Genomic DNA, 16,211 nt, shown 5'->3' on the forward strand with positions numbered 1-16,211 from the left:
CACGACGCAGGGTGAGACGGCATCCGCAGAGCACGCAGGGGCTGCTGAGACACCTTTATATCTCATTAGGGCTCCACTCTTCCTCCACCTGCTTCCTGTGGGGGATTCAGGATCCTAAGAAACACGCACTGAGAAAATGAGAAAATCTGCTGTCAGTCTCATTGGATTTGCTTAGAGGGAGCTGATCTGTGCGCAGCTGGCACAGTGTCCCCTTGCTACAGGCACCTTGTCTGTCTCCTGTACGCAAGATCCTTTGGGGAGCACTGAGCACAGAGCTGCTGCCTCTGCTCTGTCTGGAAGATTCCATAAAACTGCAGGTTTATGGGAATGGGAATGAACTCTGCTGTGTTTGCCCCTGCTCCATGCAATGCACTACTGCGAGAGTGTTGGTTCAGTTCTGTTCATGTGCTCATCCTCTCCTTGCACTTCTGAGGACTTTACTTGCGTTAATAAATACAAGAATTTTCTTATGAAGGAGCTGCGTGGATGCTCAGCCCGATGTGTTCTTGGTGTGTGGGGGATCTGAGTACACAGCTCCCATGGAAATCAATATGGCTTTGGAAGTCCCACCTTTAATATAACATGAGTCTCAGTGTGTTAAATAATGAAAACGGTAAAGTAAGGGAAAACAAGAAAAAGGAAAGCAGCCTCCTGAAAGCAGAAACCATACCTGGCTTTTGTGTTTTGCGGCTCAGCAGAAGGAGGAAAGCTTGAATGTGAATACTGACATGATTATCAGTGCTTGTATAGGGAAATTAAAGACGTCTCCGTGGTTCCTGCTGCTGCTGGGTTTCATATGCAACAGCTATGAGGGCTGTATTTGGAAAATGGGTACATGCATTAAAAGAACAACAAAGAAGAAATAGCAAAGCACAGTTAAAATGAGCAGAATTTAGCTTGGCGTGGTTACATGCTAAGTGCAGCATGCACTTAGGATTATATACCAGTTTCCTTTGCAAGAGTACACAGGAAAAGCATCAAAATGACCTGTTATTATTTTTCTTATTCCTTCCATTCCTTTGCATGCATAAAGAGCTATTTCTGTTGTGAAGATTTCTATGTGCAAAGCTCCATGAATGGGCCTGGGCCTCAATCAGGGGCCCCGCAGCTGCACCGCCTCCAGCCAGCAGCCAGGAATGTCTCTGCACTCCTTGGGACAAAAGCTCTGCACGAAGAGGGATGCCTGCAATTTGTCTTCCCTCCTTAGCATTAAGATCGCAGGGTGCTGGGTGTTAGTAACTAGCTGTCTGCTTATGGAAAGACACTACCAGCAGGACAGGTCAGCTCTGGGATTATGATTATAATGGAGCTTTTTAAACAGCTGCATAATAGCAGCTCTGGGCCTATTTCTGGTATCTTCCTGGGCAACAAATTCCATGAAGCTTGGGGGGCATTCTTTGGAGCAAGAGCCTGTGGGCAGGAGGGCTGACAAGGCAGGGCAGGGACAGTCACAGTCATAGTTGTTATGTTTTGGTAAAGCTGCCTGCCATTCTGATTTAATGCTCCCGAAGCAGGCTCAGTGCATGGGGCTGGCATGAGGAGAGCTGAGGAGGTAACCCTGGGGGGAGGGGAGAGGGGAGCTCTCTGTAATGCCATGGGCAGGGGGTGAGGAGAACTGTTGGTATGAGATGGGACCTGGAGGATTCAGTGAGATAGGAAAATGAGGCTATTGTTGGAACTGTAATTGCACCGTAATTTTTTGAACTGCTATTGTTTGTACTGAAAATCACCACAAAGTCCTGAAATCACCACAGGTGCACCCCTGAGCTTTGCATCCCCCCTCCCCAGGCTGCTGCTGGCTCACATTGTGCAGGAAATCAGGGCAGGACAAACGATCCTGGCTTTAGCGCTGTAAAGCTTTTGAGTTTGGGAACAGCAGTCTTCCTGCCAGCTCTGCAGCAAGCATTCATCACCCAGCGTAGGTGCCTCCTGCGAGTGACCTGAAGCCTGGATTTCCCTGTGGATTCTTATACCCCAGTTACTGTCTCTACTGTTATTGCGTGCCCACAGCCCAGTGACTCACGCTCGCCCCGTCCCTGCCCGCAGCACGGCTCGGCCCGAGGATGCGCCCCTGGGTACGGGATGCAGGTGCTGTATGCAAATCAACGCATGGGCGGAGCCCCGTCGGACCACGCCCACTCGCGCGTCGACACCGCGCTATGCAAATCAGCATGCAAAGCGGGGGATTGGGGGCGGGACTTGAGCCGAGAGGAGCGAGCGGGAGGCGGGGTCCGTTGTTAGAGGGCGGAGCTTGTTATGCAGATGAAGGGCGGGGCTGAGGTGATATGTAGATGAGGGGGCGGGGCGCTGCCGGGTGTGCGTCGCTGCCTCCCGCCACAGCTGCAGCCAGAGGTGCTGAGCGCCGCCGAGCCCCGCAGCTGAGCCGAGCCGGGTGGAGCCGAGCCCAGCCCGGCGCCCGCAGCGCAGCATGGCCGAGCCGCCGGCGGCGCCGGGCCCCGAGGGAGAGGAGGGCCCGGTGCGCTTCGCCCGCAAGGGAGCCCTGCGGCAGAAGAACGTGCACGAGGTGAAGAACCACAAGTTCACGGCGCGCTTCTTCAAGCAGCCCACCTTCTGCAGCCACTGCACCGACTTCATCTGGTGAGCGCCCGCTCCGTACCTTCCCCCACCCCATCCCCCCTCCCGATTCCCGTCAAATCCTCATCCTGATCCCCATCTCCGACCCGAACCCCCTCAGCCGCACCCGGACCCCGCTCTCCCCCCTCCCGGTCCCCTCACCCTGCCGCCGTCCCCCCTCCCTCCCGGTGCCGGAGCTCAGCCTTTCTCTCTCTCTCTTTCTCTCCCCGCAGGGGTTTCGGCAAGCAGGGCTTCCAGTGTCAAGGTGAGTGTCGCGCATCGGGGCCGCGGGGCTAAGGGACAGGTCTGAGAAGCAGCTTCGTCCTTTCATACCCTAATGTGGAGCAGACGGTCGGTGCGTTAGTTTTGGCACCCCAAAATGAGTGTAGAAGGCTGCATAGGCACTCCCTTCCTCCCGCCCCTCGCATCCCCCCCCACCCTTTAAAAAAAAAGAAAAAGGCAGAGTTCGATGGTTTTTAATACATTTAATGCATTTAATGTGTAGATGTTTGGTAATGGCAGACGGGCGGCTGGCCCGGCAGTGCGGGGCCGTGGCTGTGCGGGCTGAAGAACTTCAATGGCTCCGTTGTGTTGCTGGGGAAAAATGAGGCATTACAGCAAAATGTGCCGTGAGAGCTGCTGGGTTACTACAGGTGGAGTTCTTGGTTCTGATAGTGCTGGGGTTCAGGAGGGGCTCTCTAGGCTGCCCTTGCACATCAAGCTGTGGTAACCCTCCTTTGCCTGGCTCTTGTTGTGAGGTCACGAGATCCCCAGCAAAGGAGAGGAGGAGGGGATGCAGCTCCCACCTGTGTGGGGTTACAGCCCTGGGCTCACGACTCAGCCTTGTAATTGCTGGCTCTGTCATCTTGCTCTAGTGAGGATCTGGGTAAAGGTTTGTTTTGGCAGGAGGCTGAATGCCAAGATAAGGAATAAAACCGCCGTTTAACTCAGTAGCTCAGTATCAGCTCATTTTGGCACACCTTGCTTGTGCCTTGTGCTCCTGGGTGACCTGGGCAACCCACCAAGGCTGCTGTCTGCCTCAGCCCCCCAAATGCTGGCTGCTTGTGCAGAGGAATGCTGCAACCTGTCCTGCTGCTGCTCCTCAGGGCAGTGCTCCCCTCTACCTGAGGTTCCATACACAGGCAATGAAGCAGCGCTACGTGAAGGAGTTCTGTGCGTCTTATACTTCTGTAGGTCTTCCTAGTCTTACTTAGCCCTTAATTCCGCCTTTCCTTATGGCGTGTGCAGTGTGCTGGTGGGCATATTTGTACAAACACAGCAGCTCTGAAATCTGCTGTGCCCTAGAGAAGGCTGAGGGGCAGAGGGTCATCTGAGGGTGGGGCAGGGCTTGTTCTTTTCTCCTATGTAATTCATGGTCGTTTGCTCCATTCTTCCTCTAGTATTCAGTGTCAGATCATTTGAACCTTTTCAAGCATCTTTCAGCTGATGAGAACTATTGCTGAAACCTGCACTTGCTTTGAGGCTTAACTCTTAAGGTTTTTGTTATCAAATCCCTTTCTAGTGTAAAGGCAGTAAATGGGACCCATAAGGGCGGCCTCAGAGGTGCTGGTGCACAGCTGTTGGCCATCAACTGTCCGTGCCTGGCCGTGGGGCAGAACAGAGCTCCTGTGCCCTCCTGGAGGGTGCAGGGCTGTGATCACAGCATAGGATTCCCATTGCGCTGCTGTGCTCGGTGATGCTGCCAAAAGTGTGTGACTGGTCTGTAACGTCCTTCTGTCATAGAAACTGCTTTCCAGGTTATTCTGGTATGACAGACATGAGAACAGCTTTAATTCAACTTTAACAATTGCTCGACTGTTGTATCCTACTGTTAGCAGGGACGGCTGGAAACATAGCTAAGGCACATGCCTGTCTTGTTTCTAAGCTGTTTCTTATTGCATGCTTAAGTAGGTTTTCACCTGTGCCCTGATTTCTTTCTAGGGCATTTGCAATAATTAGATTGTTAATTAGCTCATTACTTGTGACTTTTGGCAGGAAGTTTGCAGAAACTGACTCATTGTAGCTTGGAATACTAATGGATACTGCAAATGCCACCTAACTGCTTGCTAATCTCCTTATCCTTGTATACAATCTTCTTCTTATCCTTGCATACATCTGAAGGGAACGTTTCTGGAAGCTGTCAAGAATGGAGTTCTCGGTCTCCTTCTGAGAGCCGCTACCTCTGTTAGCATTTCCTTTTCTGTTAATATTCCTGTTTACCATCCTTGTGGCACCTTTCTCCTGTTGGCCAGCAGCTCTCAGGCTCTGTAGGTCGGAGTGCTGGGTGTGCTGGAGGCATTAGGAAGGCACCTGTGCTGTCAGCAGGGTCTGCTCAGCTGCAGTTGATGCTGGGCTGTGCCTGACCCAGAGCCTGGGAAGCGGTGCTCATGGGGAGGTGAGGAGTCATGTAATGTGATTCTCAGTTACAAGCAAAAATAACCTGCATCTGTTAGACTGCTTTCACGTGCACAAAGTAGGAAAGATCTTGGAAAGAAGGATCTTGGTTCCTTAAGAAGAGAAGGGGGGAAAAAAAGGGCACCATTCAGCAATGAGTGCTTGGATCTCCTGCAGTGAGTTTTTTGGGTACATTGTTCACTTTCTTCCCCTAGTAGTGACACAGTAAGCAAAGATACCCTTCAAATTTAATCTTTCCAAACTTGGTCCCATACGCACATCCTTCTTCCACAGCTTCTTCTCCCAGCCCTCCAACACCAATTCTCTCAGTACAACGCTCACTACATAGCCTGAGTTGCTGAGGGTGTCAGGCAGGGCTCACCTCCTCCCGGAGTGTTTCTCATGTATTTCTCAGCTGTCACAACCCCCTTCCTCCCCCACCTCGCTGCCCTCCAGAAGGAAGTGAAACCCACTGCAGTGAAACCCAGCATAGCTCAGGGCTGGGTTCATCTCATCGGCCGTGCGCTATTGACTGCGTGAAGCAAGGGAGAAACAAAAGCAAAACAAACTCCAATCATTCAGAGTTGCCTCAAACCCAGTAATTTCGTGTCAACATATTATGCACAGTGGAGAAATGTTAGTGTTCAAATAGACTAATTAAAAATGTTACTGCAATTACTTTTGCGACACAAATGGTGCTAATTATATAATGCAGCAGAAATTGGAAACATAATTTTGGAGGGTTTCTGTGTGTCTCTTGGTGGTAGTACAATTTTCAGCACATGGCAGTGTGGTCTGTGATGAGGGGAGTGCTCTGTGGCTGTGGGCAATGGTGCAGGGGGTGGTGGGGAGGGAGGGGGGAAGTGAGACCAGACCCCCATGTTGTACCAGGTGATCAATGCTGCTGCAGGGCTGCATCAAACTGAGCTGGCAGGGAAAATAGGAGGTGTGTGTCCCTTCACACTGTGTCTGTGTGACCAGAGCTCCTTCTAAGATGAGCATTACAGCCTGAATGGAGCTGATTTCCCTAATCCAGCTCTTTCCTGTGCTGGATACCTCCTTCCTCAGCTGCTTTTTGGAGTTATTTGGGCAGGAAATCTGGGCTGGCAGAGGCCTCTTGCAGAGCCTGGCCCACGGCTATCAGGTTCAGCAGGGATCACTGATACCTTCAGCCCCGTCAGTGTCTCCTTACAGCACCGAAGGGTTCATTTTTTTTGCTCAGTGGATGTGGTTTCTCTCCACCCTCCCCCTTTGCAATTAGCATGGTAGATTTTTCTTTATCTCCCAAGGTAACCGTCATCCTACAGTGATCTTAAAAGTTTGATGACAAAGTGGTCAGCTTCCTTCCTGGGGTATCTCTGCTGAATGGGGCCAGGCAGGGGGCTCTGAGCCATGGCTCCATGCACCGTAGGTTTGCAGCAAGCGGAGCTGTTGGTCCCAGGGCTCTGGTGAAGGATTTGAGTCTCTGTGATGGTGCTGCTCCAGCAATTGAGCCTCCCGGGGGAATTCAGTGCCTGGGCAGTCCCTAAGGAGACCCGCAGCAGATGGCATCAGTTCTGCTGTGTGCCTGCTGGCTCGTTTGCACGCGATCCTGTGAATTGTTCCAGCCTCATGGGGTGCTGGTGCCTGGAGGTGGTGCTGAGCATGTGGCCGTGTGTGGCTGTGTGTGGGTCCCCTGTCCCAGGGACACCTCCTGGGGAGCGAGCTGCAGGTTTTTGCTGGGCCTCCATCTCTGCAGATGGACTCCTGAGAGGAAATTGCCAGGGCCGCAAAGCAGAACAAGACCAAGTATGTTGGATTTTTGGCATGAGACAGGAGGTACAGCTCCTCTTACATCCCTCCTCTTCAAGTTCAGTGTGGGTTCTGTGAGTGCAGAGGTGGAGCTCAAGCTTGAGGAGTCCCACCAGCCCTTGGCAGTGCTGCTGCCCTCCCAGCCAGCAAGCAGGGCTCTCACTCCTCTGAAGGCATTTGAGTAGAGCAAAATATCAAGCTGGATATACTCATTGGTGCTGTCCAGCCCCCCTTTAGATTTATCAGCAAAGAAGTTGCGTGAGCACCATGACTAAGAAATTAACTTCTGACTGTGCCCGTTATTTAGTTCAGGGTAGAACTGCCTGCAACACGTAATTTAAAAGTGCACAATCAGAAGGGAAATGTTGGAGTACTGTCTTCTGTTCTGCCTCAAACGTGCGTGGCAACAAGGAGGGATGCTTGTGAGGGTAGAGAGGGGATGGGATTTCATCCAGGAGGAGTGTTTGGGTGTGTTTTTCCTGCAGAAAGTAGCTGTGCAAGGGATTAGCCCTGCGCATCACCCTCAGCAGGGCTCTGGACCTGCTGGAGCCCAGCTGTGGGCTGCTCCCATTGCTGCATGGTGCGGGCTGAAGGGCAGCGCAGAGCGGAGGGGGTGTGTGGTGCTGCGCAATTAATTCCTCCAGCGTGGTTCCGTGAATCATTATTCTAAAAGTCCATCAATTAGAACCATTTAGAAAAGGTGAGTAATGAGCTCCCTGCGGGAGAGGAGTGGCCGTGGGCTTTCTGGGCAGCGCGTTCCTTGTTTTCTTCAAGAGCTGCAATGGAAGGCAGAGTGCTGGGAACAAACAGCAACAAATGCACCCACAGCAGCAGGGCTCTGCACACAGCTGTCCTGGTGCGTGCAGCCTTGGGCTCCCATTGCCATGTTTTGGTGTCACTGTGTTGCCAGTGCCAAAATCCTTCACTGCTGTCTGATGGCCTTTGGCATGCTGCCTGCAGCAGGAAGGAGGTGAGGGCAGGGCAGACCTGTTCCAAGCGGTGCCACAGGAAACAGAACGAGCAGCGCCTTGTTCAGCTCACAGTGTCATCATCTCATCCACAGAGCCCTGGGAGAGAGGGGTGGGGGCATGGGAAGGAAGGAGGCCCCAAGGCTGCATGCTGCTGGGCAATGCGTGGAGGTGATGTGCAGTTGCTCTGGGGGCTCCAGGAACTGTGGCTGCTCTGGGTTAGTGCTGCTGGGCTCTCTTCTGGTCTGCCAGCATTTCTCAACCTTGCTCTCCATTGGAAAGTAAAATAAGCTCGACATGTTCTGAGTTGGCCACCTGAATTCTGTGCAATTAAACCACCAACTCACCAGCAGCTGTCTTCTTCCTTCTGAGGATTATATGGCTGTTCGTTGCTGCAAGAGGAAGCACGAATGGCGCGGATGGGGTCAGTGCAGTGACTCTGCTCTCCCCATTGCTTCCGACAGCTGATCCCACTTCCCTCCATGGGAAACGTGTGCGCAGAGCAGTGGCAGCTGTCTTCCTGCAGCTCCCTGTGCTCAGCCTCTCAGTGTGGGGGTGCTGTGGGGTGGGTGGCTGCTGGCTGCACGTGGGTCTGCAGTGCACACCGCCTCAGGGCCGTTCCTGCAGCCACTTCAGCTGCAATTTGGTGCTGCTCTTCCCGGGAAATGGTTCCTGGAAGGCAGTTAGCTCCTCTTGTTGCTTACTGAGTGCCTCTCTCCTGGAAGCTGCCCAAGGTTGGGCAGGCGTGGGGTGCAGCAATTGCTGCTCTCCTGTTCGATGATGATAATTGCTGCTAATGAGGACATGATGCTTTCTCTTGCCGCTGGGTACACTTGAGCTGAGCTGCCCCACACATGGATCTGCAGGCATGTGCAGCCCAGTCGGGATGCTTGCAGCCAATGGGCAGTGTGCAGGCATTAGCCACATGGCTCTGTCTGGGTGATGCTGACCTGGAGCCTAGCTGCATCCCTGCCCAGGGCTTTTGAGAGTCTGGGCTGCTTTCTGCACTGCTCGGAGCTGCCCTGCTTGTTCTGTGCTTCCAGAACTCTACTGGGTCTGCTTGCTTTGAGATGAGCACCTGTAAACTATTAACCTCTTGCTTCCAGAATTTAATGTCTGTGGCACAGGATGAGTGCAGTGCGGCCCAAGCCTTACTGCTGCACTTGGCATCAAGTACATTGGTGCTGCATCTCCTTAGCTCAGTTTGCTTCCATATTTGGTCTGGCGTTTGTGCCAGGTTTATATATCTTGTTTAAATGTGCTAGGCAGGATGCTTTCTGCTGACCCTGGCTGTGCGGCAGTGCTTGCTGAAGGGCCCAGCAGTGACAAATCACAGCACCTGCAGGTCTGGGGCTCACTGCCTTCAGGTGCATTGCAGTGCAGCTCCCATTACAGCCAGCTGTGGGTTTGGGGATTTTTTTTTTATTATTTATTTTTTTTAAGATATGCAGTCTACCTGCAAACTTTCCTTTTTGTCTTGAGGTGCTGATTCCTCAGAAGAATAAACTCTTTCTCGCTCCAAGCAGGTGGAAAAAATGGATTACTTTGTGGGGATGGCTGGGAAGGTAAAGTCAAAACCGGGGAGCTCTGCAAAGGGTCTTCAGAGCAAGATGGGCTTTTAGGCAGTGGCAACAACTGGCTGCTCAGGATGGCTGGGAGTCAGATTATGTTTGAGCTTCAGTTGTCCTCATCACACCGTGATGCCTCGGTCTCTGTGCCCATCGGTCCCTCCGTTGCCATGCAGGAATCGCTTCACCTTCAGAGAGAACAACGAGCAGCCAGCACAGCCAGCACATCGCCGGGCTGCCACCCTGAGCGCATGAACAAAGCGTTTTCATGGTTTCTAATTATAGCCGAAGAATGAGAGCGTGCGGCTGTGAAGAGGTGGGAAAGTCGTCCTGGCGCTGGTGAATGGCTCAGTGCAACTTAGTGACATCGCCGCGAAGGCAGGAGTCATCCGAAGGCTGTTCTGGAAGATCAGTGAGAAGCCGGAGTGAGGGGGAAGTGGCCCACGGATGAAATTTGCATCACTGAGTGGATTAGCTCCTGACGCAGTGCAAAGTCATTATTTACCGCGTCTCCAGCTCTGCCGCCTTTATCGGCGCCGTGGTTTGGGGAGAGGCTGATTCAGAGCTCGTTCCATCGTAGTGTGCTGCTTGGCTGGGACCTCCAGCACTGCCTCGTAAGCGAAATGATGGGGCTTGTCAAGATCGTTAATATTGTGCCTCCCCAAAGAGGCTGAGTAATTTGTTTTTAGGTTTTATACGTCCTTTGCATTTGTTACGCTAAATGCTTTTGCTTAGTTCAAGAACACTTGGAAATGGTTTGTAACTCAGTGCTGCCTTGGGGCAGCCGAGCAGAGGGGGGTGGCCCAGGAGGTGAAGCGGGGGGCCGAGCCCTGGATGTGTCTGTGTCCCTGCCCACGTGTGGGAGGTGAGGCAGTGCCATGCTCTGCATTCCCGCAGCTCCGGTGCTGTCAGTGCTGTTGGTACACTGTCACCGAAGGGATGTTCGTGCATGGCTTGAAAGAACCTTTCGAGCTGGTGTGAGCTCTTGAAGCCATTTGTGCTGTGCTGCAACCTGTGCCTCACCGTGATAGAGGTTAGCTTTCCGCTGGGTTAGTGCTTCCTTGCCACCTTTCAGCTCCTTGTCCAGGAGCATGCCCTCAGGGGAGAGGTTGGCTGCTCCAGCGGTGCCTGGTGGAACAGCAACTGAGCTCTCTGTGCATCAGCCGATGTTGCAGCAGGGAGTGCTAAGATCCAGCACAGCTGTAAGGATGGGAGCTGTCTTTGTGCGAGGAGAGCAGGGGGCTGGAGCAGAGCCCCATGCACCCCCACCTGCCCAGGGCAGCAGCCATAGAGCCGAGCTCACCCCTGTGATTGTGCGACTAAGGGCCGGCTCCAATAGCTCAGCCCATTAACTTTCAAATGTATCTTATTCATCTGTTTTTGATGGAGAAGTGCCTCAGGGCCAAAGGCTCCTGGAAATGAGGCTTGTAGGGCTGTGGCAGCAGCGTGCAGCTCTCCCGGATGAGACAAAGTGACCTTCATGGCAGCCAGGAGCTGAGCGCAGTGCTTCTGCTGGGGCTCTCCCTGCCTCAGACGCGGTCATCCCTTGGCCCAGCAGCCATCCCTCGAGCTGCCCAGATCCCAGCACTGTGTCCCTTCCTGTCACTGTGTGACCTCCTTGATGCCATCCCCTCCTGGTTTCAGGGGCATTCCGTTTTACAGATGCAGTGGAAGCAGAGCCAGGTGCTGCAGCGCAGAGCCTGCAGAAGCGGGATGCTGGTGGGAGAGTTGTCCTTGAGCCTGTCCTCATGCTTTGTGGCTGAGGGCAGTGGGGTGTGTGCCAGGATGGCAGCCTGCAGCAGGCACAGCGTGGGCAGCTGTGTGGCTGTGGTAGAGGTTATGGCAAAACCATTGACCTGGTGCCTTCTGGGATGGATAAAGTCTCTCTCCTTGGGTCATTTGGAGGCTCTGGGACTGAGCTTTTGGCGGGAGAGGCTGTAATTAGCACCTGCTCAGTAGTGTTGCGATTAGGTCTTCAGAGCAGGATGCTGCTGGACTGAAAAAAAAAGTAACAATAGCTCATTTGCTTAGGAAACCATGATGGAGATTTGCATTTTTGTTCAGTACCAAACGTTTATGGAGAATCTTTGCTAAAATAACTTCGAACTCTGCAGTTCAAATTTCTTCCTTCCCTGAAACTATCAGAATATGTGTCTCAATGCTCAACAATTCAGTCTGAATTCCTTTGTTTTGCCGTTCTCTCTCTGCTGTAAGGGAAGAGCTCTCATCCAGGCTGTGGACAAGTGCTGTCATCAGACGCTGCGTGATAAATGGCTTGCTTCTCCCAACCTTGGAGCAGAATTAAATTCTTCCTTATTATATACCTAAAAGCATTTCTCTCCCTACCAGCAGTCCCCTATTGATCCGAACGTTTGCAGGCATGTGTCAGGGCAGGGGGAGGCTTTGCAGCGTAGTTCAGAATCAACTCTGCTGCTGGTTGACAGCGAAGCACCTTGAGATGCGCTCTGTGAACCTGCTCCTGCTGTGCAGTCTGCTCGTGGAGCGCTGGCAGCACAAAGAGAGGAGCTCGTGGCCATGAGCTGATGGCTCCGGGAGGGGACCTTCGGGATCTGCCTCAGCCTCCTCGCCGAGCTGCTGTGTGGGTAGGAGGTGTGGGGTAACAGCAGTGTGAGCAGCGCAGCACAGCAATGCCCTTTCCTGCTGGGTCCTGGGGCAGCACTGCTGCACAGTGTGTGCAGAGCCCACTCCCCATCTTGCAGGGAATTCTGAAGAAGGCGATTATCTCTGCTGTTACTATTATCTGAGTCCAGGAGGATGAAAATAAATGACTATTGCGAAGGGCAGACTGACTCACTTTCTGCTTCTCCTGTAAATTTCCATTTAAGTTTCAGTTTAAGCTCAGGTATGAGGGGAGTGAAAGCCAGTAATTTGTGACAAAAACTTCTATTTTAGATCACTGAAGAAGAACTCCCTTTCTAATTGCAGAAATTATAAGGCTGTGATTCTTGTAAAGGAATACTGAATCCAGTAGTTACTTATGAATTGCCATTAGATGCTTCTCTGTAGAGCCAGAAAAAGGAGCTGTGTAGCCATATGCTGGTGCCGTGTTCCTGGCTGAGGGTGGCGCAGACCTGCATGCTGTCCCTGCCTCTGTCTCTTGCTACAGAACAGTCAGGTCCCGGTTGGTTCCTGCCCACCCCTTCTGTGCCAACTCTGGTATTTTGTCAGCTCTGTTGTGTTCTTTGGGTTTCAGGGTTCCTCTCGGTAATCCCCCATAAATTAGCAATTCTGTAACTCAAATCTTCTTCCCCTTTCCCTGGGCCCAGCTGAAGGGGTTGGAAGGTGCTTCCTATTTCTAAGGGGGGAGGAAGGCGGGTTGCTGCCCACCCACAGAGCAGTTCCTAGGGCTGGCGGGGGCTCACTGCCCGTCCCACTCCTGCACCCATCACCCCAGCAGCTCTGTTGCAAGTTCCTCCCTTCTCACTGCTCAGCTGCAATTTCCCTTCCACCATGTCAGAGTGAAACAAGAGTACTTCTTGAAAATGCCAGAGGAAAATCATGTGAGCAACCAGTGTTCTGTCAGTGCTTAGAGAGGTTCAAAATAACATGGTTGGGCTGGTAACTTCCCAAGGGGGAAGAAGAGGGGTGCGAGGCATGGGGGAGTTCTGCATTCCTCCTTGTGCCAGGGAAAGTGCTGTGGGCATGGGATGCAGCCATAATCCTGTATGGGGGTAAAACTACTCCAGGCTGTTGGGTACAGTGCTTGGAGCTGCTGGTCCAGCTGCTTTGGTGGGCAGGAGTCCCACATCAATGCTTTTCTCTTGTGCTGCGCACCTCTGAGATGTGACTGTGCATGCAGCATGGCCTCGCAGCATGAGGCGCTTTCTCCCACTGCAGTGACTGAAGGCATCTCCCCAAGGTGCTCCTTTCTTTGCACAAAGTGCATTTCCCACCACCTGTAAAGCAGCGAATTCCCCAAGGGCACTCAGGGGACGCGTGCCGTCATTGCTTTCCACCCTCCCGCAGCCACGTGTGTGCCGCAGCCCCGCAGTGCTCCGTGGGGCCGGGATGGAGGCGCAGCCATTCCTGCGTCCTTCTGTGCCCTAAATTAGAGCTGCAAGATGCTGCAATGGGTCCAGATGGAGACTCCTAAAATAATAGCTGTCAGCTCGCTGCTGACTTGTATGGGGCGCTAAAGCTTTTGCCTTTAGGAGTGACAGTGAGTGAGCATGCTGTGGGGCTGTATCCTATGGAGCAGCGCCATGAGGCAGTCACTCTCTGGTCCGTGACCTGGCTATGGAGATGGCCCATGTTTTTGCCCAGCTGCTACTGCCCACCACGGGACTCAGGAGACCTTCCAGGAGTGCTGGGTCATGCTGTTGCTTTTATTCCCAATGGTTCATGAAGCTTCCGGAGTAAGGATGTGGCCCTGCAGGGCAGCAGAGGTCATGTGTGCATCTGTGCTGAGGCAGCTGCTGCATAGCTGCTAGGTTATAGTGAAGGAGGTGAAGTGTCTGCAGTGCCCTCCTGTTGGTTTTAATGCACTTTTCCTACGTGAGGGCCGATGGATGCTGACAAAGAATGTGTCTCTTGCTTCCCATTGCTGCAGAGACTGTGGGGTCTGCAATAGCCTTTTGCAGACTGTTGCCAGTCGAGGCAGCTGTTCCCATTGATTGGGTCATTGCACATTCAGCTCTTGTCCTGTTTGGGTTTTATTTGCTGTCCAGCCCTGCTGTATGGGAACTGCCAACCCATTGTACAGAGAGGAGCAGTTCTGTTGGGGAGCCTCGTGCCTGGCATCCCCGATAGCTCAGGTGTGGACTGGAGCCTGGTGCTGTCTGCCTGGTACTCCTGCACTGTCCCACTTCTGAGGCACAGATCTCAGCTGCGCTGTCACGTAACGTCCTACCATTGTCATATTGGTGATTTCAGGGGGAGATGAGGGATGTGACGTTGCCCTGCTTGCATGAAAGAGATGAGGGAAGAGCACAGGTGCTGCTGCTGTCCCCTGTGAGGTCCCCCGTACTGTTCTCCATAGCCTGGCAGTCCTCAGCTGTTCACTGCTGTCCATCACCTCAGGCAAGACGTACCTTTCTGCCTTCCCCTTGCAGCATTGATGGAGTGTGCTGCCTTGCAGTGGTACTGGGAGGGTTTTTTAGCATATTCCCTGGCTGCACAGCTCAGCTGGCCCATGTCACCTCCCACTGTGCTGCAGCACTGTGTTCTGAGTCCTGTCCAGAGCCTGGGCTTCTACTTCTGCTCTTATGGACTATGGTGCCCATCTGCAGCACTGTGCACTTGTCTGCCTGCTCTAATTCAGCGTGATCCCATCCATGATGCATGTGGTGCTCCGTCAGCCCTTACAATCCAGCAGCACCCACATAGCACCAGGCTCAGAGCTCACTTTCCTTTTAGTGCAAGCCCAGAGCCCTGCGTGCTGCCTCCTGCCTGAAGCAACACAATCACAAGTGGCAAAACCCGAGGCAATGGTACCCATTGCACGAGGCTTCCAGAGGTGATCCTGACTCTCAGCATCCTGACAGGTGACAGCAATGCAATGTGCATGGAGTGCAGCTGTCCTGCAGCCCAACTCAAGATGCACCAGGCACCGTTGGTGCTGCAGGAATCGATGGGGAACACTGACAGCCCAACCCCAGAAGTTTCCAGTTCCTCGTCCTGTTGCAGCTCCCCCCTGGGGTGAGCGCATCTCATATGCAGGCTCCAGCTGCCTCAGTCCTGTTCTTGTTGCAGCCTTTCCTGGTGCTTCTGCTGTTATTGCAATCAATATCTATTTCTCTCTGTTTCTGGCCTGCCACGTGGCGACATTTCTTTCTGTGAAGATTTGAGCAATCTGGATTGAGGAAGGGGTGGGTCACCTGCAGAAACTGCACTGCTTCAGTTGCAAGCTGAAATACTTTGAGGTTTGACACCACTTCAGCAGCTCCCCTGCAGGGAAAGCTGGGCTGGTGGTGGCGGCAGGTCGAGTGGGCTATTTTTAGAAATCCCGTTTAATTGTCTGACATTATTTTTTGTAGAGCTCATTGCTGGATGGTTAGTCAGCTAATGTCAAAGTTTATTACCATAAGCCAGGTCTTACTGCATGCTTAAATAATAGATTCATTATAGGGCCTTGGATCTTTCGCTTCATCCCTTGACTGGGAGGGAGATGAATGATGTGGGAGCACTCAGCATCTGTGTGTGATGTTTCTTTGCTGTTAAAGTTCCGTTCTCACAAGTCAGCATTCTGCATCGCTCCCCATTATCGTGTGCATTGGGCTCAGATAGCATCTGCCCTGCAGGGCTGTGCTGGAGGCTGCCACTGCCCTGCACTGCTGCAGCCCTGTCTATTGCTGGGCTCTCTTCGTGCTCTCATACTTCATCTGCATTGTGTAAAGAAAGCATTCTCTGCTGTAGAGGGTTTTTTAACTAAATGCTTTTTATTCACACAAGCAGTGAAAAGCTGCTGCTTCTCTTTGTTGCCCTGCCCCATGTCTGGTGGGTTTGGGGAGTAACAAGCCCTGTTCTGACCCCTGGATTTGGGCAGCAGGTGCCATCCCTACACATTGTGTGAGTTCTGCAGCCGCACAGGCTGGAGCAAAGCTCACAATATTCATCTCCATTGAGGAACATGGTCCCCCATAGCAAAGTCCTGAGTGTTGTATTGAAGTGAGACTGCTTCCTACAGCAACCTGCTGCAGAGGGCAGGAGCTGCAGACTGGGGCTTCTTGCTGCATCCCAACTGATGCATTTGGCTTTGTTTAGGGTCTTGAGTATTTTGGAGCATGCTGGCTTGAGTGAATAGTTTTAATTAGTTACATTCTTAGGCTGTGGTTTGCTGTGCTGACTCACTTCCAGCTCTCTGATAACTCAAACACATGACTTCATATCAAGGCAGAAGAACAGAAAATAAACTGAGGGAAGATAGCATTGCACAGCCATGGTGCAGTTTGTTCCT

General features: G+C 52.6%; 1 protein-coding gene across 4 annotated transcripts in view; it reads left to right on the forward strand.

Annotated features, from left to right (window-relative positions):
- Positions 1 to 2,286: 2,286 nt before the first annotated feature.
- PRKCB (protein kinase C beta) overlaps positions 2,287 to 16,211 on the forward strand; it is a 78,085-nt gene continuing 64,160 nt past the window's right edge. Inside the window, exons 1-2 of one of the 4 annotated variants that reach the window (XM_085237371.1) lie at positions 2,287 to 2,598; positions 2,808 to 2,839. In XM_085237371.1, the coding sequence (XP_085093497.1) occupies positions 2,429 to 2,598; positions 2,808 to 2,839 (202 nt within the window). In that variant the 5' untranslated portion in view covers positions 2,287 to 2,428. The remainder of the gene's footprint in view (positions 2,599 to 2,807; positions 2,840 to 16,211) is intronic. The other 3 variants (XM_085237373.1, XM_085237370.1, XM_085237372.1) reach the window with 3 other exon arrangements.

The sequence above is a fragment of the Meleagris gallopavo genome, chromosome 16, assembly GCF_905368555.1.
Source record: "Meleagris gallopavo chromosome 16, MGAL_WU_HG_1.1, whole genome shotgun sequence".
NCBI lineage: Eukaryota > Metazoa > Chordata > Aves > Galliformes > Phasianidae > Meleagris > Meleagris gallopavo.